The following is a 26377-nucleotide window of genomic DNA, read 5'->3' as shown; positions in this document are numbered from 1 at the left end:
ACTGACGACACCGGGGTTTCACTTAATGTAATGAGACATGCTCATATCTGACAATCTCAGTTGCGCCAGCACTGGCTTCCACCGCAGTGGTCCCACTGACTCTAGATGTCAGTTTCTAGAGAGATGTTGGCCACGCGGAGAGGTAAACGACCTAACTTTGTGCGTCACCTCGTTGGGCATGGACATCCTCCTCAGCTGAACCAGGGTAGAGGCATGGCAGCCGACTCTATTTGCATTTGGCATCTATGAAACTGAACAATTGGACCTTCTACAGGCGTGCTGTTTAAAGTGTGGAGTACCTGGCGAGAACCTTTAGATCACTGACACGCAAACACTGGCGTATCCCATTCTGCATCTGTGAAAAAGTAGACAACGAGGTCTGCAAGTGGAAGAAATCAAGGAATGGGTGCACAGTCCCACACCCCGGGAGTCGCCAATCATCAATATTCACAAGCCAAATCAACCTGTGAAACTCAGCAACTGCGTGCACAGGAGGCTTGCCAACAAAGCTGCAAAGAAAGAATGACACCCAACTCCCACCGTCTACAACGTCAAAGCTAGGATTCAGGGGGCCAAGGGATTCTCGAAAATGGACATGATTGGGGGCTATCAAAGCGTCTTCTGCCCCCTACTTGACATACATCACAGCTTTCAGCAGATGGGTCTGTGTCACTACAGCGTAAAGGGCTTAGGTTGGCATGTCATTGCTGGCTAAGGTGTGTGAAGGCATGAGGAAGTAGACACAGAAAACTGAGGAACGTTTGGGATACAGTTTTTAAATGGTTGGAGTAAGGCCTGTCTTGCCCTATGCTAAGGTGGGATTTCCCTACCTAACTACAACTAAGGATAGTCTGTGTCAGGAAGTCCAAAGTAAATGTCCGTCTGTGTCCAAAACCTATACTTTCCCTCACATTAATTTGTTCAAACTGTGTAGAGCTGTCAGCATCAAATAAGAAAGTGTGCAAACAAAGGTTCTGAGCGTCTTCCAGCTCTAGGGTGGAAAGGGATTGTCCCTTCCCCTGGATTCCAAATCGTTCTAAATAGTTCACTTTTAATCACAAGGGGTTCCCTTCCCCACGCTTTCAAGTCTCTCACTGGTTTCACAAGGACACAATTCCTCAGGATTCTTCCGAGCTTTCAGGCTTTGGCTCTTTCATCAATATCATAAAGTTCGACTCTGTAAGTTCATGATACACAAGCTTCTCTGGAGATTCGACTATAAACTTATAATAGAGTCAGGTGGCTTCTCTTTAGTGGGGTGTATTCCGTCTAGGTGCAGTTGTTGGACCACATGGTCCACCCATTAGAGGTCACGCAACCAACACAACTGATTGGCTTCTTTTCCACGGCCCCTCAACCACTGCTTCAGCTCAAGAGTGGTATTGGACTTATATTCTTACAGTTCCCTTCAGCGCTGGTTTGGCCACCATTCACTTGTTGGATTGTCACACCGTCTCCTAGTGTTGCCACAGCTTCAACTTTCAACTTGTACAGTTCCTCTTTACCTTCTGGCTCTTGCCAATACTTGCTTGTTCTCAATTTGTACAATGTATAGTGCTTTATATTCATTAGTAATACTTGCTTTCTTTAATTTCCATGCTTCATAGTTCCTTTGTATCAGGGAACGCTTTTTCTGATTTTCACTTGTGTGGCATTCATTCAATATTATGTTCCTTTAATTCGGTATTCAAAATTACAGTTCATTAATATTCAAAACAATGTAGCTGCAAATTCCCAGTTCAATGGCTTGTCAAGTTTCCTGTTCCTTGGCCCTTCCATGCCCTTCCCAATTTCCTTACAGTTCGGTATTCACAAACTGCATCAAACATCTGAACAGGCAGTCACATTGCCTCTGCTGTCGTTCACTCATACACGACACGAGCGCTCCAAACTTCCTTCACCACGCAGTTCAGACTACAGCGTCCTGGAGTCACTCAGCCTCACTTGACTCACCGGATCCGCTGTCTTCAAGTGCCCCTCTCCACTCAGGTCGGTTCATCATGGCTGCTGCTGTGCCTGGCTCGAATAGTAGTTTCTACATGGCCTCTTTCTCATCTCAGTACCATAGTGGTCTATATTGGGAGAGGCTTTTCTAATACAATAGGGAAGGGATTGAAAATATTCCATAAAAATCCTGGGGAATGTTTGATTCCTGAAGAAAGGGAAATGGGGGATACCATGTCTCCTCCCAGGTGATCCTCCCTCGCATAGCCATCCCCAGGGTCAGGATGCGGATGTGACTGCCTTTCCCTGGCCAACCGGGGGGAGGATATTTTGGGGAAAGATGTGAGGATGCCCCCAGATTCCTCGCAAGTGTTTCAAGCAAGGATTTGTGGGTTCTTCGGTGGTATTCCCGGGGTGCTAAAAGTCAGTGATGACATACGGATTTTGGTCTCCAAGTGCTGTTTTCTTCAAGGCATTGCAAGTGAGGGCGCAGATTTATGACCCTCCTGGGCCTTGATTTTTTTTATCCACATTTTTTTGTGCTCTCGTTTCCTGACCATCACCCAGCTCCCACTTCACCTTCCCTCACTCATCCCAGCCCGCCCCCTCCTGTGATTGGCTAGTGCCTTCCAGCCTGTCCAGGCCTTACGCCGGCACTGCTCCTTGCTCGCCTGTCTTCTTCATAGGCGTTGCAGGTGAGTGCGCAGATTTGTGACCCTCCTCGGCCTTGATTTTATTTTGCATCCAAATTTGTTTGTGTTCTCGCCCTTGCTTCCCGACCATCTCGCAGCTCCCACTTCCCCTTTCCTCCCTCCTCCCGTCTCCCAGCCCGCCCCTGCCGTGATTGGCTTGTGCCTTCCAACCTTCCTAGCTCATACGCCGGCATTGCTCCCTGCTCGGCTATTTTCTTCAAGGCATTGCAGATGAGTGCGCAGATTTGTGACCCTCCTGGGCCTTGATTTTCTTTTGTATCTAAATTTGTTTGTGCCCTCGCCCTCACTTTCTGACTCCCACTTCCCCTTTCCTCCCTCCTCCCAGCCCGCCCCCCTCCTATGATTGGCTAGTGCCTTCCAGTCTGCCCAGGCCGTACGCCGGCACTGCTCCCGGCTCGCTTGTTGTCTTCAAGGCGTTGCAGGTGAGTGCGCAGATTTGTGACCCTCCTGGACCTTGATTTTATTTTTTGCATCCACATTTTTTTGTGCCCTCGCTTCCTGACCATCTCCCAGCTCCCACTTCCCCTTTCCTTCCTCCTCCCAGCCTTCCCCCCCTCCCGTGATTGTTTCAATAGATGGTCTTAAGTGATTTTTTTTGCATCCACATTTTTTTGTGCCCCCAGCCCTCGCTTCCCGACCATCTCCCAGCTCCCACTTCCCCTTCCCTCCCTCCTCCCAGCCTGCCCCCTCCTGTGATTGGCTAGTGCCTTCCAGCCTGCCCAGACCGTACGCCAGCACTGCTCCCTGCTCACCGGTCTTCTTCAAAGCGTTGCAGGTGAGTGCGCAGATTTGTGACCCTCCTGGCCCTTGATTTTATTTTTTGCATCCACATTTTTTCGTGCCCTCGCCCTCGCTTCCTGACCATCTCCCAGCTCCCACTTCTCCTTTCCTTCCTCCTCCCAGCCTGCCCCACCTCCCGTGATTGTTTCAATAGATGGTCTTAAGTGAACTTCCCAGGGCCGCCCTTTGCCTGTGCAGTTCCTGTGGTGAAGGGCCCCAAAGCAAAGGGTGGCTCCCACAGAGGTGGCTCCAGGTTGTGTCTGCAGGTGTCGGCAGGGGCAGCCAGTGGCCAGCTATCAACCAGCAGCCACAATCCACAGCCACAAAGGTAGGAGTGGCCTGGGTGGAGCATTCACTCTGCCCTGGAAACCCTGCCACTTAGCATACTAGTTTACACTGTGATAATACTGTGAATATTAGCCAAGCCTAAAGGTGTCACACCTTTAGAGAATTGTTCAGACTGCGATAGTACTGTGAATGTTAGCCTGTACCATACTATGATAGTATCGTGAATATTAACCTGCACAACACTGTGATAGTACTGTGAATATTAGCCTGTGTCACACCCTTAGAGAATTGTTCAGATTGACTTGAATCACATGTAGAAAGTACCACAGTGTGATAATACTGTGAATATTAGCCTGCACCACACGGTGAAGGTACTGTGAATATTAGCCTGCACCACACTTTGATAGTACTGTGAATATTAGCCTACATTGCACCCTTAGAGAATTGTTCATACTGACTTGAATCACATCTAGTAAGTACCACACTGTGATAGTACTGTGAATATTAGCCTGCGTGACACCCTAAGAGAATTGTTCACATTGGCCCTCATTACAAGTCAGGCGGTGGACCATGGTGCTATTAGCACCATGGTCCATGCCGGATTCCGCCATGGTGGATGACGGAATTACCGCCCCATTCCAAGGTGAGTGGGGCGGTAATTCCCCATTCACCATTTGCCCTTCCCCATTCCCATTTTTGCCCCTATGGGGCAAAAATGGGAATGGGGAAGGGTAAATGGGAAATGGGGAATTACCGCCCCACTCACCTTGGAATGGGGCGGTAAATCCGCCATCCACCATGGTGTAAACATAGTTTACACCATGGTGGTAAAGTTGGTGTACTTACCGCCTGGGTCGTAATGACCTCCTATGACCAAGATAAGAAAACCCAGCTCCAAAGACAAATCCGATCGTACAAGAAGGAAATTCAAAATGTAAAAAAAAGGCATTGTGACAACAGAATCATCAAAGCCACCAACACACAAAAAGAAATATTCAACATCATAAACGAAATGAGAATCCCACCAGGTTGTGACAACACTCCAATACCTTCGCAGAAACTATGCAACAACCTAGCTGACTATTTCAAAAACAAAATCAACGCCATCCCACAAATCATACAAATCAGACCGACCAAACCGAACACACAACCAACCCTATCCAACAAGGAGCCATAGCACAAACTCCAAAACTTCTCGCAAATATCAGTGGAGACATTTGTCAAGCTGGTAAAACATAGCAAGAAAGCAGGCTCACCCATGACATCTACAAATCAATTCTCACACAAGGAACACCATCTGAATACTACAGAAATCTCTTGAATCTCTCGTTCACAACAGGAACTGTACCACAATCCTTCAAGTCAGCATATATCAAACCACTTCTTAAGAACACAAGTGACGACTTGGAAGACCTCTCCAACCACAGGCCGATTTCAAACATCCCCTACCCGGCAAAACTCCTAGAAACCTACATATACAAATTAACCAAGAACACCTATAAAAACACCAGTTGCCAGACCAAGCACAAGTAGGTTTCAGACCCGCAAGAGGAACAGAATCAGTACTCCTGCCCATCTGGAATGACCTAAAAACAAATGCTGACTCCAACACAACCTCGGCCCTGATTCTGCTCGACCTCTCAGCAGCATTCGACACAATAACCCGTACATGATCAAGACTTTAGAAGATATAGGTATAATGTACAAGGCACAACTCTTGATCAAATCATTCCTAATAAACAGAACAGAAACTGTATGGATAAAACCCTTCAAATCTACTCCACGAGTTAACAACTGTGGAGTACCACAAGGATCCTCACTATCACCACTTTAAACATCTACCAGACTCCGCTAATCCAGATTTTCAGAAAATACAACCTTACGTGCTACAACTACAACTACGCAGACGACACTCAAATTATCTACAAAATCGAAGCTACACAAGCTGATCACTCAACTCTAGGAGAATGGCTAAAAGAAATCTATGGCTGGATGAATGCCAACAACCTAATAATCAACACAGGAAAGACAGAAATCATGATTATATCGAAAGACCAAGAGAACAGCACCTACATACCCTGGCCGATAGAACTGGGAACTGTACCTACATCATCAAAGGTAGTCAAAAACCTGAGAGTCCTAATGGACAACGCCCCTTAGAACCACATGTAAACACGATAATTAGAAATTCTCCCACCTCCTTCACTCAACAAAAAGAATCTTACCATTCCTGTCTTTCACCCACAAAACGCTGACAATCGTCGCCCTCATCATGCCAAGAATCGACTACACAAACAGCCTCTACCTCGGGATGCCAGAACACCTCATGAAGAAATTACAACGTATACAAAATGCTGCAGCTAGACTCCGCCTCAAACTATCTAGTAGAGATCACATCACAACAGCGCTACAAATCCTACATTGGCTTCCAATCAAACAACGTATCAGTTTCCAACAATGTGCATAACACACAGGGCAATCAACAGACAGGGAGCAGAATTCCTAAAAAATAAAATAATCTACAAGCCAACAAGACTCCCCTGATCAAGCAATGAAATCCGCCTGGAACCAAATCCATGCGCCAAGAATAAACTAGGGGGCAGCTGGCAGCAAAACCTGGAACAACTTCCCGAAAGGAATAAGAAACATCAAAGACCACCTAACATTTTGAAAACCTGGCTCTTCAGCACCTCAGAACCAAACAGAAACAACTGAAACAATAAAACAGGAAATGCAAAGGAACATGCTGACAGAACCCATGACGTCTCAGACAACATCTAGAACCGACAAAGAGGAAACTCCCACAAGAACTAGAGAAACAATGCTAGGTGGAACCGACCACGAGCGACAACCCTATCAGGACGCCAGCACCACATTTGGGTAGAATTGTGAATAGTAGTCTGTGTCATTTCTAGACAAGAGTGTGAACGTTAGCCATGGCTACTTTTAGATAGAATTGTGAATATTAGCTTGCGTCACTTCTTGTGAATATTAGCTTGTGTCACTTCTAGACAAGTTTGTGAATGTTAGCCAGTGACACATTTAGAGAGAATTGTGACTATTGGCTGTCGTCACACCTAGACAGGATTGTAAATGCTAGCCACTGCCCTATTTAGATAGAATTGTGAATATTGGCTTGCGTCGCTTCTTGACAGAATTGTGAATGTTAGCAAGGGCCACATTTAGATATGATCATGAATATCAACCCGCGTCACATCTAGACAGGACTGTGAATGTTAGCCAATGCCACATGTGGATGGAATTGTGAATAGTAGCTTGCATCACATTTAGACAGGATTGTGAATATTAGCCAATGCAGCATCCAGATAGAAATGTGGAGATATTCACTCGCAACAACTAGAAAGAAATTGACATTAGCACGTACCACATCCAGATAGCGAAGCCAATAACCAACCCACTAACAATCTCATCCTTCATCATGCACCTCTCAATCTCTAACCAAACACAACCACAACCCTAAAGCACAGCAAACCGCACAAACTTCACTACACTGCAACAAAACAAATCACAACAGAACAAACCTTCTCACAACAGAACATGACGGCTACCAACCGAAAAGCACACCTTAGCTCAGCGAACGGTGCTAACCGAACTGAAGCTGCCAACAGCACATCACTGCTCGCTTGCCCATTTCTACGCAAGACCCCACTCACCCCACCCCCTTTTCCATTTTTCAGATCCACCAGAGTGCTAGAGGACCACTTCGGTGGTGATAGTGCACGGTACAAATATCCTTCAACATTAACATTAACATATGAACTTCTTTGGATATATCTGTGGTGATTGTGGAATCTGGGTAGATCCCAAGAAGGTTTCTACCGAAGAAGCAATCAGAGGTATGCAGTTTCTCTGGCCTGGTGACCAATTGCAGCATATTCACCCTTGACTTGGTCTCTCTGACTGTGCCCTTCAAGAGACATAACAATGAGAACTGCATGGGGGTCCTGGTCAGAGGTCCATCAGGAGGTGTTCCAGGTCCACAAAGATTCTCTGGTTGCTATTTCAATCCTGTGCGACAGAGTGAGTTACTTGTAGACACCAGCCCATGTAGCCTAAGGCGGCGTTAGCACAGGAAGATGACCATGAAATGTTTTCACTGTTGTCATGGACCACAGGACTCTCCTACCCATATTCTGAGGCACTGGCACACGCCCCCTGTCAGGCCGAGCATCATACATTTGCAGCGATCGATCCACCTGGCATCAACAACCCCGGATGATTACCTTTCCTAGCACCCTCGACCTAGCACCTAGCACCCTCGACCTGCTTCGAGGTGGCTAGGAGGACCAATGAACAATGAGGATACACCTCAAACCTGGCATGATTGATGGCAAATACCTAAGGGTGATGAGAGGGTTCCAACACGACAACACATGTAAGGGATTCCTGGCCCACCAGCACTGAGCTATAGAAGCACGAAATGTGCTTAGAAGTCTATATTCATGCCACAACAAAATGCTGCTTCAACACCACTCTCACAGTTGTGCTGCCTCCAAGTCTGGTGATGAGAGTGACTCTCATGGAATGTGTGGGACATGAAGCAATGGTGAAAACCAAGGCTTGGTTAAGCAATAAGAGATCGTCCCTTCCTCACTCCATCTCGGCTTCCTTTTTCGCTCTTCCTTTTGGATGGACCTCGGCAGCCACCGTCACCGCAGAGTCATGCCCTTCCTTTGAGGGACGTGGCTAGGCGGGAGGTAGCTTGAGCCGGCCATGAAGGACTACAGCCCAGTCCGTGGTCGGTAAGTCCCACCCAAGTAGGGAGGTCATGGCCAGGGATGGAGTGGGAACCAAAAGAGGCCCAGGAAATGTTTTTCAAAGTGGCCCCATATTACACAGTGTGAGCGAGCCCACCTCCTTTCCTTTAAGAAAATGTGGAAATAAAATATGTAATCACACAAAAGAGGTCCACGATGAGGAGGCCCACCGGGATATCTCCAGAGTTCCATGTAGGCCAGTCCACTCCTAGTCATGGTCAACAAACTGGAGGGGGAGCAGAGAGGGACTCCTTCGACTGTTACCGGGATTACAAGGCCGGACGATCCCAGATCAGGACAGAGGCGCAGGGGCGCTGACGAACCCCATCTGGGGAGATTACACAAACCCAGCGCCTCTGTCCAGGATAGAGATGCCAACTAACCAATTGCACTAACAATTTCACCCCTCTGCATACACCTCTCAAACTCTAAACCAAACACATCCACAAACCTAAAGCACAACAAACCGCACAAACTTCACTACATGGCAACAACAAAAACACACATAGACTTGCACAAAAGCCACAATGACTACTGGCCGCAAACACCCCAGGCCCAGCCAATGGACACAACGGGCTGAGGCCGCCAACAGCACATCACTGCTCTCTTGCACTTTTTCAGCTTCCTCCCACTAACCCCCCTTCCCTTTCCTTTTCAGAGCCGCCAGAGCGCCAGGGGACCACTCCGGTGGTGATAGTGTGTGGTACAAATGCCCTTTAACATTAACATTAACACACTGTTGTCTACGACTATTTTCTCATTCCCTTCACGCTGTGTAGTTACATTTACACTCTGAAATGCGGTGACCCAGTTTGCTTAATCACATACCCAAACCAGAACCAGCTGTGACAGAAACTATTACATAAACCAATGAAGAACAAAATGCCGCCTTCAGTTTGTAACAGGAACTGACGTCATTTCATCAAAATAATAGGTTTCTGGGAACAAACCGCTTGTCACTGAGTGAGCGCCGGAAGCGAGTCAAACCTGTTTCCTACGCTGCTCTTTTGACAAACTATATTGGTTTAAACGCCACAACTTTCACGGACAGTTGTGAAAGGTAGTTCTGAAAGAAAGAACTACCTCACAGCGAGACACGTCATACCTACGCAGCGGCCTATCTGCTATATTGCGCCACAGTGCCCAGAGATGGCCATCTTAAATACTGTGATTTTCTAAAATTACCATTTAGTAATACTGTGCCAGATTACTTGCCCCCCGTCAGAATTCCTATGGCAGAAAATAAAACACTGCACGTTTCTGGCATAATGTAAGAACAATTGGCAATCCAACAGTTTGAGCTTTTGTGTAGGCATGAGTAAGGCACTTGCAAGACAATGCGGTAGTGGTATTAACTGCCTATTGTTGGTAGCAGGTGCAACATGGTGCAAGTACCTGCACATCTAACAACACTGCCTGGAAAGTGTATACTACTTGTATACAAACCAAAACTGTCGGCTTTGCCAATGCTTGTTTTTAACAGGACTTCAGTGAAGGACACGCATAGGGCTTATAAATCAAGTGGCTGAAGGCAGACTAGGTTAAGAAATGTTTATTACACCAGTAGCAGTTTACAGCTCCAATTAAGTCGTTAACTTTCAGAAGACTGCTTTGAAAAAAGACTGGCAGGCAATTCTAGAGCAAAGTTTGATGATAAGGCTTGATTAAAGCAAGCTCAAAGAGTTCCCCTGAGGATGTGTTTCGGGCTGTTAGTGGCAAGAACTTGGTGGGAATGGCCACAGTGTTTAGCATGGCCATGGGCAGTCAATGGTTGGGCAAACAACTAAACAACACCTTCGAGCTTTGTGTGCCTCCTCGTATGCCATTTCTCCCTCAATCGACTCTAATTCAAGTGACACCTAATAGCCCAACTGAACATGTGCTGGCGTCATATGGTCAGATGCTGCCAGAATATATTTTGAGCTGCTCAAATATTCCAGACTTCTGCCGACGTAATACACTACAGTGTGCCAGTGACACTGTGGTGGTATTTAAATATTCGAATCAAGGGTGATGTCAAGGAAACTGGGGTGCTGTCAGGAGTGTAAGAGTTCTGATCGCAATATGCCAGGGGGTTGATCGTTATGCCAGGGGTGCTGCTCAATATGCCAGGGGCTTGCTCATTATGCCAGTGCAATTCTCTCTAGGTACTCATGGCCATGCCAGAAGTCCTGCTTAGTGAACAATCGGCACCGCTCAATATGGCATATGACACAGCGGTGTTAGCCTCCTTTCCTGCCCCTATTTTTGTGCAGCAACTAGTTCGATATCCCAAGGGCTGCTACATGCTGCCTGCTGCCTGCTAGCGCTGGGAAGACCCGGCGAACGCTGTGCTTTCTCTGGTTATACTTATGGGGGTGAGCATTGGTGGAAATGGAAAAAAGCTTTTTGAACCCACCTCCTGCGAGTAAAGAGGCAGAGGGATGGAGGTGTGGCTATGGGTGGTGTGATGGCAAGCAAGTGATGGGCTTATAAAAAGTGTAAGAAGCAGGCCCAAATGACACTATCTTTTATAGGGATGATTTGAACTGTGCACAAATCAAATGATCAACCAACAGGACAATATATAAATTATAACATGTTGAACAAAAAGGGTATGATAGATAGCATGTGAATGTCTCCCATCTTGAATTGTAAGCCTACAGTTGCCAACATACAATGTAATTTGAGCCTAAAATAACTTGTCTCTGGGTTTTACAACTGTGCTATCTGGCTGACAGAAACTCAGTGGAAGAACATGCATGGTACAATCACCTGCTTTTAGTCACTCTTTCACACAAATTGTAGCTTTATGTGCCCCTTTTATTTCTTGCCAGCCCTGTTCATAGAGATAGTGTGCAGTCTGAAAATGTCTCACAAGTGTGTTTAACTTGTGTATATCTATTAGGCATTTGCCAGGCAGTGATATTATAAGCCCAGGTACTCAGACCAGTTTGCACCTGTTACCATCAATGCTCCGTTAATACCCTTTCCCATGCCTACTCAAAAGCCCAAACTGTTGGGATTGCCAATGCTTGTTCTTCCGGTCTCAGTGAATCGGTGGTGTCAACTCCCAAACCACTGCAACACTCTGGAGGCAAATATCTCCCAGTCAGCAGACACCGCACAGCTCGTCCCACTGGTACTTCTCGCCCTCTTTCTTATCTTATGGCAAGGCATGCAAAGCGGAAGCTTGTTATCCATTGTTTTGGATATGTTCTTAAGGTTTCCGTGATTAGACCTGCCAAAGGGTCATTTCTATTCTGAAAGCACACACAAAGCACCAGTTAGCTGCCCAAATATATGCCTTCCTTCATGACAACTGAAATGTGTCACACCAAAAGGTTTTAAATGATGTCTGTTATTTTCAGGTGTTCTGATTTGACACAATAAACACATTTCTGGATTGTAGAATGTCACATTTGCTTCACACATGATAAGACGAATGCCTTTGACAAACCATGAAAAAACGACCAGGTTTCCTTTGAACGCAATGGGTTCTCATTACGAGTTTGGAGGTAGCCATGCTGCTAAAAGTGGACCCAAACTCGAGTCCGGGTCCCGCAAAAGGGAATTTACCAGGCCATTCCGACCTTGGAGGGCCCGGTAATTCCCTTTAGCGGGACCCGGACCCGGTACGTCCCCATTCCCATTGAGCCCCGACAGGGCTCAATGGGAATGGGGAGGATGCTAACAACCGGCCCGTTAATGACGGGGCCGTTGTTAGCATCCTGTTCTGCTAGCGGGTCCCGCTCTGCACGTCTGGTCTGACCAGGCGTGCAGAGCGGGACCAGTTGCAGGGCTCGTAATGTGGCGGCCCGGAATGAACAGTGCAGGTCCCTTACCGGCACCGTTCATTCCGTGGCCGCCACACTCCTAATGAGGCCCATCATCTTTTGTTGTGAGTCTTTAAGTCTTGAAAGCACATACACAAAGGTCAAATACCATTGTTCTAGACTTCGGCTGAATTGCATTCTGGTATTTGTAGTCTTCCCTTTAATATGTGGGCAAATAACTGTACACTCATACTGTTTGTTGCTCAACATATTTCTATAAGAATGTATATATTTGTAAGAGTACTTTATTATGATTTCTGTACTTTGCATGTCATCTTTATAAACAGACATGGATGTAAGGCGCAGAACGGAGAAGGCAGCAATTGATTTCCCAGTGATGTGGAAAAGGATGTTGATGTCCTGAAGACTGGAGAGATTGTTTTCCCTGGTCCCTGTGCTGATTTTATTAACATTTGAAGACCAGCGAAATGAATTGCTTCCGCTCCCTGCCAGACATCCTTGCCATGGCAATGACGGTCTACATCAGGGTTGACAAACTCCAGTCCTTGGGAGATGGGCACATGTTGGATTTTCAGGATACCCCTCATCCATATTCATGAGGTAAATATGCATACAATGATTCTTAATGTATTCCATTTTTTTCAAGCATGTTAATGAGGGATATCCTGAAAACCTGTCTGGATTCCGGCCCTCAAGGCCTGGAGTTGGACAACCGTGGTCAACATCAATCGCACCATAAGGCAATTCATCACTTTGGGCCTCATTACGAGGTGGGCGGTAAGGGTTAACGGGCACCGGTAAGGAGAATGGTGCTGGTAAACCCTTACCGCCCTATTCCGAGGTCCCTTAGCGGGTCCCGCTATGGGCGCCTGGTTTCAGCAGGCGCCCTTGGCTGGAGCCGCTAAGGGACCAGGGAGCTAATAACGGGGCCGCTATTAGTGGGCCCGTTATTAGCTCCATCCCAATGGGGGCTCGAATGGGAATGGGGAATGGTTATCGGAATGGGGACTTACCGGGTCCTCCAAAGTTGGAATGACCCGGTAAGTCCCTATTTCGAGAACCCGGACCCGGAATTCAGTAAGGGGGTAGCCATGGTGCTAATAGCACCATGGATACCTCCTACCTCGTAATGAGGCCCTTTGTGTGTTTTCCCCAGGCCCAACTCATGACCTGAAGTCCTTGGAAACTGTCGTCACTGCAGGAGACATTCTTAAAGTATGCAGCTCACCTTATGTTTTAAAAATAATAAAAGCAATAGCTATTAATTTCTTTTGCTAGTGAAAATAATCGTTATGTGTAGATCTTGAATTAAACGCATACAACTGCTTGCACACTGTAGCTGAGTATAGACACCGTAAAAATAAAAGCATTCATGAAAGCACAATAAAAGTAACAGTTAACTTCACTTAGCAAAAACACAATTACACTCATTATGCACTGGATTCCCAAGTCGCACAGTGTGGCAATCCGGGATAAGCAATGATTACGTGATCAAATCGCTGGACTGCAGACTGGTCTCAAATTCCAGCTTCCCCATTTAACCAAAATGTGTACTTCTAGGCAAATCATTTTGGGGTAGTATGGGTGCTAGTGGTATCGTCACTTGTGTGGAGGTAGTAAGGGTGCTAGAGGTATCTTCACTTGTGTAGGGGTAGTATGGGTGCTAGTGGTATCTTCATTTGTCTGGAGGTAGTAAGGGTGCTAGCGGTATCTTCACTTGTGTAGGGGTAGTATGGGTGCTAGAGGTATCGTCACTTGTGTGGGGGTAGTAAGGGTGCTAGAGGTATCTTCACTTGTTTAGGGGTAGTATGGGTGCTAGTGGTATCGTCACTTGTTTACGGGTAGTAAGGGTGTTAGTGGTATCTTCATTTGTGTAGCGGTAGTAAGGGTTCTAGAGTTAGCTTCCCTTTTGTAGAGGTAGTAAGGGTGCTGGTGTTATCTTCACTTGTGTGGGGTAACAAGGGGGATAGAGTAATCTCCATTTGTGTAGGGGTGGCACAGGGCTAGATTTATCTTCATTTCTGTAGGGGGTAGTAAGGGTGCTAGTGTTATCTTCACTTGTATAGGGGTAGTAAGGGTGCTAGAGTTATCTTCACTTGTTTACGGGTAGTAAGGGTGTTAGTGGTATCTTCATTTGTGTAGCGGTAGTAAGGGTTCTAGAGTTAGCTTCCCTTTTGTAGAGGTAGTAAGGGTGCTGGTGTTATCTTCACTTGTGTCGGAGTAGTAAGGGTGCTAGAGGTATGTTCACTTGTGTAGCAGCAGTAAGGGTGCTAGTGTCATCATCACTTGTGTCCAGGTAGTAAGGGTGCTGGTGTTATCTTCACTTGTGTCGAGGTAGTAAGGGTGCTAGAGGTATATTCACTTATGTAGGGGTAGTAAGGGTGGTACTGTTATCTTCACTTGTGTGCGGTAGTAAGAGTGCTAGAGGTTTCTTCACTTGTGTAGGGGTAGTAAGGGTGCTAGTGGTATCTTCACTTGTGTGGGGGTAGTAACGGTGCTAGAGTACTCTTCATTTAGGTAGAGGGTAGTACGGGTGCTAGTGGTATCTTCACATGTGTGGGGGTAGTAAGGGTGCTAGAGATATCTTTACTTGTGTGGGGGTAGTAAGGGTGCTAGAGGTATCTTCACTTGTGTGGGGGTAGTAAGGGTGCTAGAGGTCTCTTCACTTGTGTAGGGGTAGTAAGGGTGCTAGTGGTATCTTCACTTGTGTGGGGGTAGTAACGGTGCTAGAGTGCTCTTCATTTGTGTATGAGGTAGTAAAGGTTCTACAGTTATCGTCACTCGTGTAGGGGTAGTAAGGGTGCTAGTGGTATCTTCACTTGTGTGGGGGTAGTAACAGTGCTAGAGTGTTCTTCATTTAGGTAGGGGGTAGTACAGGTGCTAGTGGTATCTTCACATGTGTGGGGGTAGTACAGTGCTAGTGGTCTCTTCTTGTGTGTAGGGGTAGTAAGGGTGTTAGTGTTATCTTCACTTGTGTAGAGTAGTAAGGGTACTAGTGTTATCTTCATTTGTGTGGGGGTAGTAAGGGTGCTAGAGGTTTCTTCACTTGTTTAGGGGTAGTAGGGGTGCTAGTGTTACCTTCACTTATGTATGGCTAGTAAGGGTACCAGTGGTATCCTCACTTGTGTAGGGGTAGTAAGGATACTAGAGGTATCTTCATTAGTGTGGGGGTAGTAAGGGTGCTAGTGTTATCTTTACTTGTGTGGGGGTAGTATGGGTGCTAGTGGTATCGTCACTTGTTTACGGGTAGTAAGGGTGATAGAGCTATCTTCACTTGTGTGGGGTAACAAGGGGGATAGAGTAATCTCCATTTGTGTAGGGGTGGCACAAGGCTAGATTTATCTTCATTTCTGTAGGGAGTAGTAAGGGTGCTAGTGTTATCTTCACTTGTGTAGGGGTAGTAAGGGTGCTAGAGTTATCTTCACTTGTTTACGGGTAGTAAGGGTGTTAGTGGTATCTTCATTTGTGTAGCGGTAGTAAGGGTTCTAGAGTTAGCTTCCCTTTTGTAGACGTAGTAAGGGTGCTGGTACTATCTTCACTTGTGTCGGAGTAGTCAGAGTGCTAGAGGTATCTTCACTTGTTTACGGGTAGTAAGGGTGTTAGTGGTATCTTCATTTGTGTAGCGGTAGTAAGGGTTCTAGAGTTAGCTTCCCTTTTGTAGCGGCAGTAAGGGTGCTAGTGTCATCATCACTTGTGTCCAGGTAGTAAGGGTGCTGGTGTTATCTTCCCTTGTGTCGAGGTAGTAAGGGTGCTAGAGGTATCTTCACTTGTGTAGGGGTTGTAAGGGTGCTACTGTTATCTTCACTTGTGTGCGGTAGTAAGAGTGCTAGAGGTCTCTTCACTTGTGTAGGGGTAGTAAGGGTGCTAGTGGTATCTTCACTTGTGTGGGGGTAGTAACGGTGCTAGAGTGCTCTTCATTTGTGTATGAGGTAGTAAAGGTTCTACAGTTATCGTCACTTGTGTAGGGGTAGTAAGGGTGCTAGTGGTATCTTCACTTGTGTGGGGGTAGAAACAGTGCTAGAGTGCTCTTCATTTAGGTAGGGGGTAGTACAGGTGCTAGTGGTATCTTCACATGTGTGGGGGTAGTACGGCGCTAGTGATCTCTTCTTGTGTGCAGGGGTAGTAAGGGTGCTAGAGGTATATTCACTTGTGTAGGGGTAGTAAGGGTGCTAGAGGTTTCTTCACTTGTTTAGGGGCAGTAAAGGTGCTAGTGTTACCTTCACTTATGTATGGCTAGTAAGGGTACCAGTGGTGTCCTCACTTGTGTAGGGGTAGTAAGGATACTAGAGGTATCTTCATTAGTGTAGGGGTAGTAAGGGTGCTAGTGTTATCTTCACTTGTGTAGAGTAGTAAGGGTACTAGTGTTATCTTCATTTGTGTGGGGGTAGTAAGGGTGCTAGAGGTTTCTTCACTTGTTTAGGGGCAGTAAAGGTGCTAGTGTTACCTTCACTTATGTATGGCTAGTAAGGGTACCAGTGGTGTCCTCACTTGTGTAGGGGTAGTAAGGATACTAGAGGTATCTTCATTAGTGTAGGGGTAGTAAGGGTGCTAGTGTTATCTTTACTTGTGTGGGGGTAGTAAGGGTGCTAGACGTATCTTTACTTGTGTAGGGGTAGTAAGGGTGCTAGTGTTATCTGTACTTGTGTGGGGGTAGTAAGGGTGCTAGAGATATCTTCACTTGTGTAGGGGTAGTAAGGGTACTAGTGTTATCTTCATTTGTTTGGGGGTAGTAAGGGTGCTAGAGGTTTCTACACTTGTTTAGGGGTAGTAAGGGTGCTAGTTTTACCTTCACTTATGTACGGCTAGTAAGGGTACTAGTGGTATCCTCACTTGTGTAGGGGTAGTAAGGATACTAGAGGTATCTTCATTAGTGTAGGGGTAGTAAGGGTGCTAGTGTTATCTTTACTTGTGTGGGGGTAGTAAGGGTGCTAGAGGTATCTTCACTTGTGTATGGGGTAGTAAGGGTGCTAGTGTTATCTTTACTTGTGTGGGGGTAGTAAGGGTGCTAGAGGTATCTTCACTTGTGTGTGGGTAGTAAGGGTGCTAGAGGTATCTTCACTTGTGTAGGGTAGTAAGGGTGCTAGTGTAATCTTCACTTGTGTGGGGGTAGTAAGGGTGCTAGTGGTATCTTCACATGTGCGGGGGTAGTACAGCGCTAGTCGTCTCTTCTTGTGTGTAGGGGTAGTAAGGGTGCTAGAGGTATATTCACTTGTGTAGGGGTAGTAAGGGTGCTAGTGTTATCTTTACTTGTGTGGGGATAGTAAGGGTGCTAGTGTTACCTTCACTTATGTACGGCTAGTAAGGGTACTAGTGGTATCCTCACTTGTGTAGGGGTAGTAAGTATACTAGAGATATCTTCATTAGTGTAGGGGTAGTAAGGGTGCTAATGTTATCTTTACTTGTGTGGGGGTAGTAAGGGTGCTAGAGGTATATTCACTTGTGTAGGGGTAGTAAGGGTGCTAGTGTTATCTTTACTTGTGTGGGGGTAGTAAGGGTGCTAGAGGTATCTTCACTTGTGTAGGGGTATTAAGGGTGCTAGTGCTATCTTCACTTGTGTGGGGGTAGTAAGGGTGCTAGAGGTATCTTCACTTGTGTAGGGGTAGTAAGGGTGCTAGTGTTATCTTCACTTGTGTGGGGGTAGTAAGGGTGCCAGTGGTATCTTTACATGTGTGAGGGTAGTATGGCGCTAGTGGTCTCTTCTTGTGTGTAAGGGTAGTAAGGGTGCTAGAGGTATATTCACTTGTGTAGGGGTAGTAAGGGTGTTAGTGTTATCTTCACTTGTGTAGAGTAGTAAGGGTACTAGTGTTATCTTCATTTGTGTGGGGGAAGTAAGGGTGCTAGAGGTTTCTTCACTTGTTTAGGGGTAGTAAGGGTGCTAGTGTTACCTTCACTTATGTACAGCTAGTAAGGGTACTAGTGGTAGCCTCACTTGTGTAGGGGTAGTAAGGATACTAGAGGTATCTTCATTAGTGTAGGGGTAGTAAGGGTGCTAGTGTCATCTTTACTTGTGTGGGGATAGTAAGGCTGCTAGAGGTATCTTCACTTGTTTAGGGGTAGTAAGGGTGCTAGTGTTACCTTCACTTAGGTACGGCTAGTAAGGGTACTAGTGGTATCATCACTTTTGTAGGGGTAGTAAGGATACTAGAGGTATCTTCATTAGTGTAGGGGTAGTAAGGGTGCTAGTGTTATCTTTACTTGTGTGGGGGTAGTAAAGGTGCTAGAGGTATCTTCACTTGTGTAGGGTAGTAAGGGTGCTAGTGTTATCTTCACTTGTGTAGGGGTAGTAAGGGTGTTAGAGGTATATTCACGTGTGTAGGGGTAGCAAGGGTGCTGGAGTTAGCTTCACTTGTGTTGGGGTAGTAAGGTTAGTGCTATTTTCACTTGTGTAGGGGTAGTAAGGGTGTTAGTGGTATCTTCACTTGTGTGGGGGTAGTAAGGGTGCTAGAGGTATCTTCAGGTGTATAGGGGGAGTAAGGGTGCTAGTGGTATCTTCACTTGTGTGGTGGTAGTAAGAGTGCTAGTGTTATCTTCACTTGTGTGGGGGTAGTAAGGGTGCTAGAGGTGTCTTCTTTTGTGTGGGGGCAGTAAGGGTGCTAGTGTTATCTTCACTTGTGTCGGGGTAGTAAGGGTGCTAGAGGTATCCTCACTTGTGTGCGGGTAGTAAGGGGGCTAGTGGTATCTTCACTTGTGTGTGGGTAGTACGGTGGTATTTTCACTTGTGTGTGGATAGTACGGGTGTTAGCGGTATTTTCACTTGTGTGCAGGTAGTAAGAGTGCTAGAGGTATCCACACTTGTGTAGGGGTAGTAAGGGTGCTAGAGGTATCCTCAATTGTGTGCGGGTAGTAAGGGGGCTAGTGGTATCTTCACTTGTTTGTGGGTAGTACGGGTGCTAGTGGTATTTTCACTTGTGTGGGGGTAGTAAGGGTGCTACAGGTATCTTCACTTGTGTCTGGGTAGTACAGGTGCTAGTGGTATCTTCACTTGTGTCTGGGTAGTACAGGTGCTAGTGGTGTCTTCACTTGTGTGTGGGTAGTACAGGTGCTAGTGGTATTTTCACGTGTGTGGGGGTAGTAAGGGCAATAGAGCTATCTTCACTTGTGTGTGGGTAGTACGGGTGCTAGTGGTATCTTCACTTGTGTGTGGATAGTACGGGTGTTAGTGGTATTTTCACTTGTGTGCAGGTAGTAAGAGTGCTAGAGGTATCCACACTTGTGTAGGGGTAGTAAGGGTGCTAGAGGTATCCTCACTTGTGTGCAGGTAGTAAGGGGGCTAGTGGTATCTTCACTTGTTTGTAGGTAGTATGGGTGCTACTGGTATTTTCCCTTGTGTGGGGGTAGTAAGGGTGCTAGAGGTATCTTCACTTGTGTCTGGGTAGTACAGGTGCTAGTGGTATCTTCACTTGTGTGTGGATAGTACGGGTGCTAGTGGTATTGTCACTTGTGTGAGGGTAGTAAGGGCACTAGAACTATCTTCACTTGTGTGTGGGTAGTACGGGTGCTAGTGGTATCTTCACTTGTGTGTGGGTAGTACAGGTGCTAGTGGTATTTTCACTTGTGTGGGGGTAGCAAGGGCGCTAGAGCTATCTTCACTTCTGTGTGGGTAGTACAGGTGCTAGTGGTATCTTGACTTGTGTGTGGGTAGTAAGGGTGCTAAAGGTATCTCCACTTGTGTAGTGGTAGTAAGGGTGCTAGAGGTATCTTCACTTGTGTGAGCGTAGTAAGGGTTCTAGAGGTATCCTCACTTGTGTGGGCATAGTAAGGGTTCTAGAGGTATCCTCACTTGTGTAGGTGTAGTAAGGGTGCTAGAGGTATCTTCACTTGTGTAGTGGTAGTAAGGTTGCTAGAAGTATCTTCACTTGTGTAGATGTAGTAAGGGTGCTAGAAGTATCTTCACTTGTGTGGGCGTAGTAAGGGTTCTAGAGGTATCCTCACTTGTGTAGGTGTAGTAAGGGTGCTAGAGGTATCTTGACTTGTGTAGTGGTAGTACGGGTGCTAGAGGTATCTTCATTAGTGTAGGGGTAGTAAGGGTGCTAGAGGTATATTCACGTGTGTAGGGGTAGCAAGGGTGCTGGAGTTAGCTTCACTTGTGTTGGGGTAGTAAGGTTAGTGCTATTTTCACTTGTGTAGGGGTAGTAAGGTGTTAGTGTTATCTTCACTTGTGTGGGGGTAGTAAGGGTGTTAGAGGTATCTTCACGTGTATAGGGGTAGTAAGGGTGATAGTGGTATCTTCACTTGTGTGGTGGTAGTAAGAGTGCTAGTGTTATCTTCACTTGTGTGGGGGTAGTAAGGGTGCTAGAGGTGTCTTCTTTTGTGTGGGGGCAGTAAGGGTGCTAGTGTTATCTTCACTTGTGTCGGGGTAGTAAGGGTGCTAGAGGTATCCTCACTTGTGTAGGGGTAGTAAGGGTGCTAGTGTTATCTTCACTTGTGTGGGGGTAGTAATGGTGCTAGAGGTATCTTGACTTGTGTAGGGGTATTAAGGGTGCTAGTGTTATCTTCACTTGTGTGGGAGTAGTAAGGGTGCTAGTGGTATCTTCACATGTGTGGGGGTAGTACGGCGCTAGTGATCTCTTCTTGTGTGTAGGGGTAGTAAGGGTGCTAGAGGTATATTCACTTGTGTAGGGGTAGTAAGGGTGTTAGTGTTATCTTCACTTGTGTAGAGTAGTAAGAGTACTCGTGTTATCTTCATTTGTGTGGGGGTAGTAAGGGTGCTAGAGATTTCTTCACTTGTTTAGGGGTAGTAAGCGTGCTAGTGTTACCTTCACTTATGTATGGCTAGTAAGGGTACTAGTGGTATCCTCACTTGTGTAGGGGTAGTAAGGATACTAGAGGTATCTTCATTAGTGTAGGGGTAGTAAGGGTGCTAGTGTTATCTTTACTTGTGTGGGGATAGTATGGGTGCTAGAGGTATCTTCACTTGTTTAGGGGTGGTAAGGGTGCTAGTGTTACCTTCACTTATGTACGGCTAGTAAGGGTACTAGTGGTATCGTCACTTGTGTAGGGGTAGTAAGGATACTAGAGGTATCTTCATTAGTGTAGGGGTAGTAAGGGTGCTAGTGTTATCTTTACTTGTGTGGGGATAGTAAGGGTGCTAGAGGTATCTTCACTTGTTTAGGGGTAGTAAGGGTGCTAGTGGTATCTTCACTTGTGTAGGGGTAGTAAGGGTGTTAGTGGTATCTTCACTTGTGTGGGGTTAGTAACGGTGCTAGAGTGCTCTTCATTTGTGTATGAGGTAGTAAAGGTTCTACAGTTATTGTCACTTGTGTAGGGGTAGTAAGGGCGCTAACGTTATCTTCACTTGTGTAGGGGTATTAAGGGTGCTAGTGGTATCTTCACTTGTGTGGGGGTAGTAACAGTGCTAGAGTACTCTTCATTTAGGTAGAGGGTAGTACGGGTGCTAGTGGTATCTTCACATGTGTGGGGGTAGTAAGGGTGCTAGAGATATCTTTACTTGTGTGGGGGTAGTAAGGGTGCTAGAGGTATCTTCAATTGTGTGTGGTTAGTAAGGGTGCTAGAGGTATCCTCACTTGTGTGGGGGTAGTAATGGCGCTAGAGCTATCTTCACTTGTGTGTGGGTAGTACGGGTGCTAGAGGTATCCTCATTTGTGTGCAGGTAGTAAGAGTGCTAGAGGTATCCACACTTGTGTAGGGGTAGTAAGGGTGCTAGAGGTATCCTCACTTGTGTGCGGGTAGTAAGGGGGCTAGTGGTATCTTCACTTGTTTGTGGGTAGTACGGGTGCTAGTGGTATTTTCACTTGTGTGGGGGTAGTAAGGGTGCTAGAGGTATCTTCACTTGTGTCTGGGTAGTACAGGTGCTAGTGGTATCTTCACTTGTGTCTGGGTAGTACAGGTGCTAGTGGTGTCTTCACTTGTGTGTGGGTAGTACAGGTGCTAGTGGTATTTTCACTTGTGTGGGGGTAGTAAGGGCAATAGAGCTATCTTCACTTGTGTGCGGGTAGTAAGGGGGCTAGTGGTATCTTCACTTGTTTGTGGGTAGTATGGGTGCTACTGGTATTTTCCCTTGTGTGGGGGTAGTAAGGGTGCTAGAGGTATCTTCACTTGTGTCTGGGTAGTACAGGTGCTAGTGGTATCTTCACTTGTGTGTGGATAGTACGGGTGCTAGTGGTATTGTCACTTGTGTGAGGGTAGTAAGGGCACTAGAACTATCTTCACTTGTGTGTGGGTAGTACGGGTGCTAGTGGTATCTTCACTTATGTGTGGGTAGTACAGGTGCTAGTGGTATCTTCACTTGTGTGGGGGTAGTAAGGGCGCTAGAGCTATCTTCACTTCTGTGTGGGTAGTACAGGTGCTAGTGGTATCTTGACTTGTGTGTGGGTAGTACGGGTGCTAAAGGTATCTCCACTTGTGTAGTGGTAGTAAGGGTGCTAGGGGTATCTTCACTTGTGTGGGCGTAGTAAGGGTTCTAGAGGTATCCTCACTTGTGTGGGCATAGTAAGGGTTCTAGAGGTATCCTCACTTGTGTAGGTGTAGTAAGGGTGCTAGAGGTATCTTCACTTGTGTAGTGCTAGTAAGGTTGCTAGAAGTTTCTTCACTTGTGTAGATGTAGTAAGGGTGCTAGAAGTATCTTCACTTGTGTGGGCGTAGTAAGGGTTCTAGAGGTATCCTCGCTTGTGTAGGTGTAGTAAGGGTGCTAGAGGTATCTTGACTTGTGTAGTGGTAGTAAGGGTGCTAGAGGTATCTTCACTTGTGTGTGGGGGTAGTACGAGCTGTATAGGTATCTTCATGTATGGGGCTGGTAAAGGTTCCAGAGCAGAGTGGTCTTCTCTCTCGTGTTGTGTGGCAGGGGCGTCGTTAAATTGGCCAGAATAACCTTCACTTGTATGGGGGTTGTAAGGGGGTGGGGGGGCAGAGTAATATTCACTTGCGTGGAGTGGGGCCAGAGCTATCTTAAAGTGTCTGGGCTGGTAAGGGGTAAACATGAATCGTCTGTTACATGGAGGTGTAAGGATGGCAAGGCAATCTTGAATTGTGTGGGCGTGGTAAGGGAGGGTTGCCAGGTGACACAGTCATTTTCACTTGTGTGGGGGATAAAGGAAGCATCTACTCACTCATTTCCAAGACAGATTTCCAAGTCGTCCAGGCCCCTGAAGATCTCGCTGTAGCGCTTCCTGTTCTCCGTAGTAGGCGCTTGATAGCTGAGGCCTGCGAAGAACAGATCAGTGTTACTAGCTCACTCATGTTAGGATGGCATGCCTGAGCAGAGCAAGACTGGACAAGGCCCAGCAAACAGCAGGAGTCGGGCGGGCTTCACCGATAGGCTGGAAAGGACCCGGAACAGCAAGAGAATGCGGAAGAAGGACTCGGAGAGCAGGCCAGTGCAGATGCAGACCGGAAGAACAGGCATGGCACACACAATAATAGCAATCATTGCGTTAATAATAAACCATAATACAGCAGTTAGTATATAATAACGCGATAAGAAGACGGCTCGTGCAAATGATACTCACGATGTATACTAGCAGAGGAACTAATGTATTAGTGATATTGTTTACACTGGATTAAAGTTGATATCGGTAGAATTCTCGGAGAGCGATACAAAACCCTCCTTGTTTACATTAGTTCCCGGTGTAATCATGTTTTATTTTGGTACATATTCCTGTGTCACAGTGCTTCATTCATTCAAATAGTTTAATGACATCATAATGTTCCCATACATAGCACTGTGATGTGAACATGCTGTTTGTTTACAAATCCCCGTATCACAATCTGCTCCTAGTTTACATCACTCTGGTGGCACCATGCTCTGTTCACATAGCTCTCTGGCATCATAACGTTTGCAGTGTTTCGATAAACACTGTGGCGTGAACATGCTATATTTGTTTGCCCATCCCTCTGTGTCACAATTTCCTGCTAGTTTACATCCCCCTCTGATATATCCAAGCTCGGTTCACATAGCTCTCTGGCATCATAATGTACCCGTTAGATAACACTGTGATGTGAACATGCTCCGTTTGTTTAAATATCCCTGCATCCCAATCTGCTTCTTGTTTACATCACCCTCTGGTGTCACCATGCTCAGCCCACATAGCTCTCTGACATTATAATGTTCCCCCTAGTTTACATAAACACTGCGATGTGAACATGCTTTAGTTCTTTACATATCCCTCTGTGTTACACATTTCCTGCTAGTTTACATAACCCTCCGATATCACCATGCTCTGGTCTCATAGCTCTCTGACATCACAATGTTCCCTTAGACTACATACCTCTCGGATGTAAACATGCTCCGTTTGTTTACATATCCCTGTATCACAAGCCACTGCTAGTTTACATCACCCTCTGTCACAATGCATGGCCCACATAGCTCTCTGACATTATGTTCACCCTAGTTTAGATACACACTGCGATGTGAACATGCTTTATTTGTTTACATATTCCTATGTGTCACAATATCCTGCTAGTTTACATCACCCTCTGGTGTCACCATGCTCTGTTCGCATAGCTTTCTGACATTATAATGTTCCCTTGGACTACATACCCCTCGGATGTAAACATGCTCTGTTTGTTTACATAGTTCTGTATCACAATCTGCTGCTATTTTATATCACCCTCTGATGTCACTATGCTCCATCCACATAGGTCTCTTACATTATAATGTTCCCCTAGGTTAGGTAGCACTGATGTGAACATGCTCTATTTGCTTATGTCACAGTGCTTTGTTCACATGGCTCTTGGCCACTGTAATGTTCCCCTAGTTTAGATAACACTGCGATGTGAACCTGCTATTTTTGTTCACATATTCCTCTGTGTCACAATCTGCTGCTAGTTGACATCAACCTTGGATGTCACTATGCTCTGTTCCCGTAACTTTCTAACATCACAATGTCCCTGTGTCTAGATAACACTGTGATATGAACATGTTCTATTTGTTTACATACTCCTCTGTGTCACAATGTCCTGCAAGTTTACATCATCTTCTTATGTCACAGTACTTTGCTCACATGGCTCTTGGCCACTGTAAACTGTTAACATATTCCTCTGTGTCACAATCCCCTGCTAGTTGACATCAACCTTGGATGTCACTATGCTCTGTTCCCGTAACTTTCTAACATCACAATGTTCCTGTGTCTAGATAACATTGTGATATGAACATGCTCTATTTCTTTACATATTCCTCTGTGTCACAATGTCCTGCAAGTTTACATCATCTTCTTATGTCACAGTACTTTGCTCACATGGCTCTTGGCCACTGTAAACTGTTTACATATTCCTCTGTGTCACAATCCCCTGCTAGTTGACATCAACCTTGGATGTCACTATGCTCTGTTCCCGTAACTTTCTAACATCACAATGTTCCTGTGTCTAGATAACATTGTGATATGAACATGCTCTATTTCTTTACATATTCCTCTGTGTCACAATGTCCTGCAAGTTTACATCATCTTCTTATGTCACAGTACTTTGCTCACATGGCTCTTGGCCACTGTAAACTGTTTACATATTCCTCTGAGTCACAATCTCCTGCTAGTTGACATCAACCTTGGATGTCACTATGCTCTGTTCCCGTAACTTTCTGACATCAGAATGTTCCTGTGTCTAGATAACATTGTGATATGAACATGCTCTATTTGTTTACATGCTCCTCTGTGTCACAATGTCCTGCAAGTTTACATCATCTTCTTATGTCACAGTACTTTGCTCACATGGCTCTTGGCCACTGTAATGCTCCTCTAGCTTAGATAACACTGTGATGTGAACATGCTTGTGTAGTTTACATATTTCTCTGTGTCACAATCTCCTGCTAGGTCACATCACCCTCTGGTGTCACCATGCTCTGTTCCCGTAACTCTCTGACATCACAATGTTCCTGTGTCTAGATAACATTGTGATATGAACATGCTCTATGTTTTTACATTTCCCTCTGTGTCGCAATCTCTTGATAGTTTACATCACCCTCTGGTGTCACCATGCTCTGTACACATAGCTTTCTGACATAATGTCCCCCTATTTTAGGTAACACTGATGTGAAAATGCTCTATTATGTCCTGCTGGTTTGCTTTACCCTGTGATGTCATAGTTATCGGTTTATTCACATGGCTGTCTCAGAATAAAGTTGTGTGCTTGCGCGCCAGCTATGATT

At 45.9% G+C, this 26377-nt stretch overlaps 1 protein-coding gene across 3 annotated transcripts in view; it reads right to left on the bottom strand.

Annotated features, from left to right (window-relative positions):
- The window catches only part of GMIP (GEM interacting protein), a 588802-nt gene that overhangs the window by 287616 nt on the left and 274809 nt on the right, over window positions 1–26377 (bottom strand). For all 3 annotated transcript variants that reach the window (XM_069604014.1, XM_069604013.1, XM_069604015.1), the window contains one exon: window positions 23346–23439. In XM_069604014.1, the coding sequence (XP_069460115.1) occupies window positions 23346–23439 (94 nt within the window). The remainder of the gene's footprint in view (window positions 1–23345; window positions 23440–26377) is intronic.

Source organism: Ambystoma mexicanum, chromosome 3q, assembly GCF_040938575.1.
Source record: "Ambystoma mexicanum isolate Mex_15411 chromosome 3q, UKY_AmexF1_1, whole genome shotgun sequence".
NCBI lineage: Eukaryota > Metazoa > Chordata > Amphibia > Caudata > Ambystomatidae > Ambystoma > Ambystoma mexicanum.
This window is presented reverse-complemented; position numbering and strand designations above follow the sequence as displayed.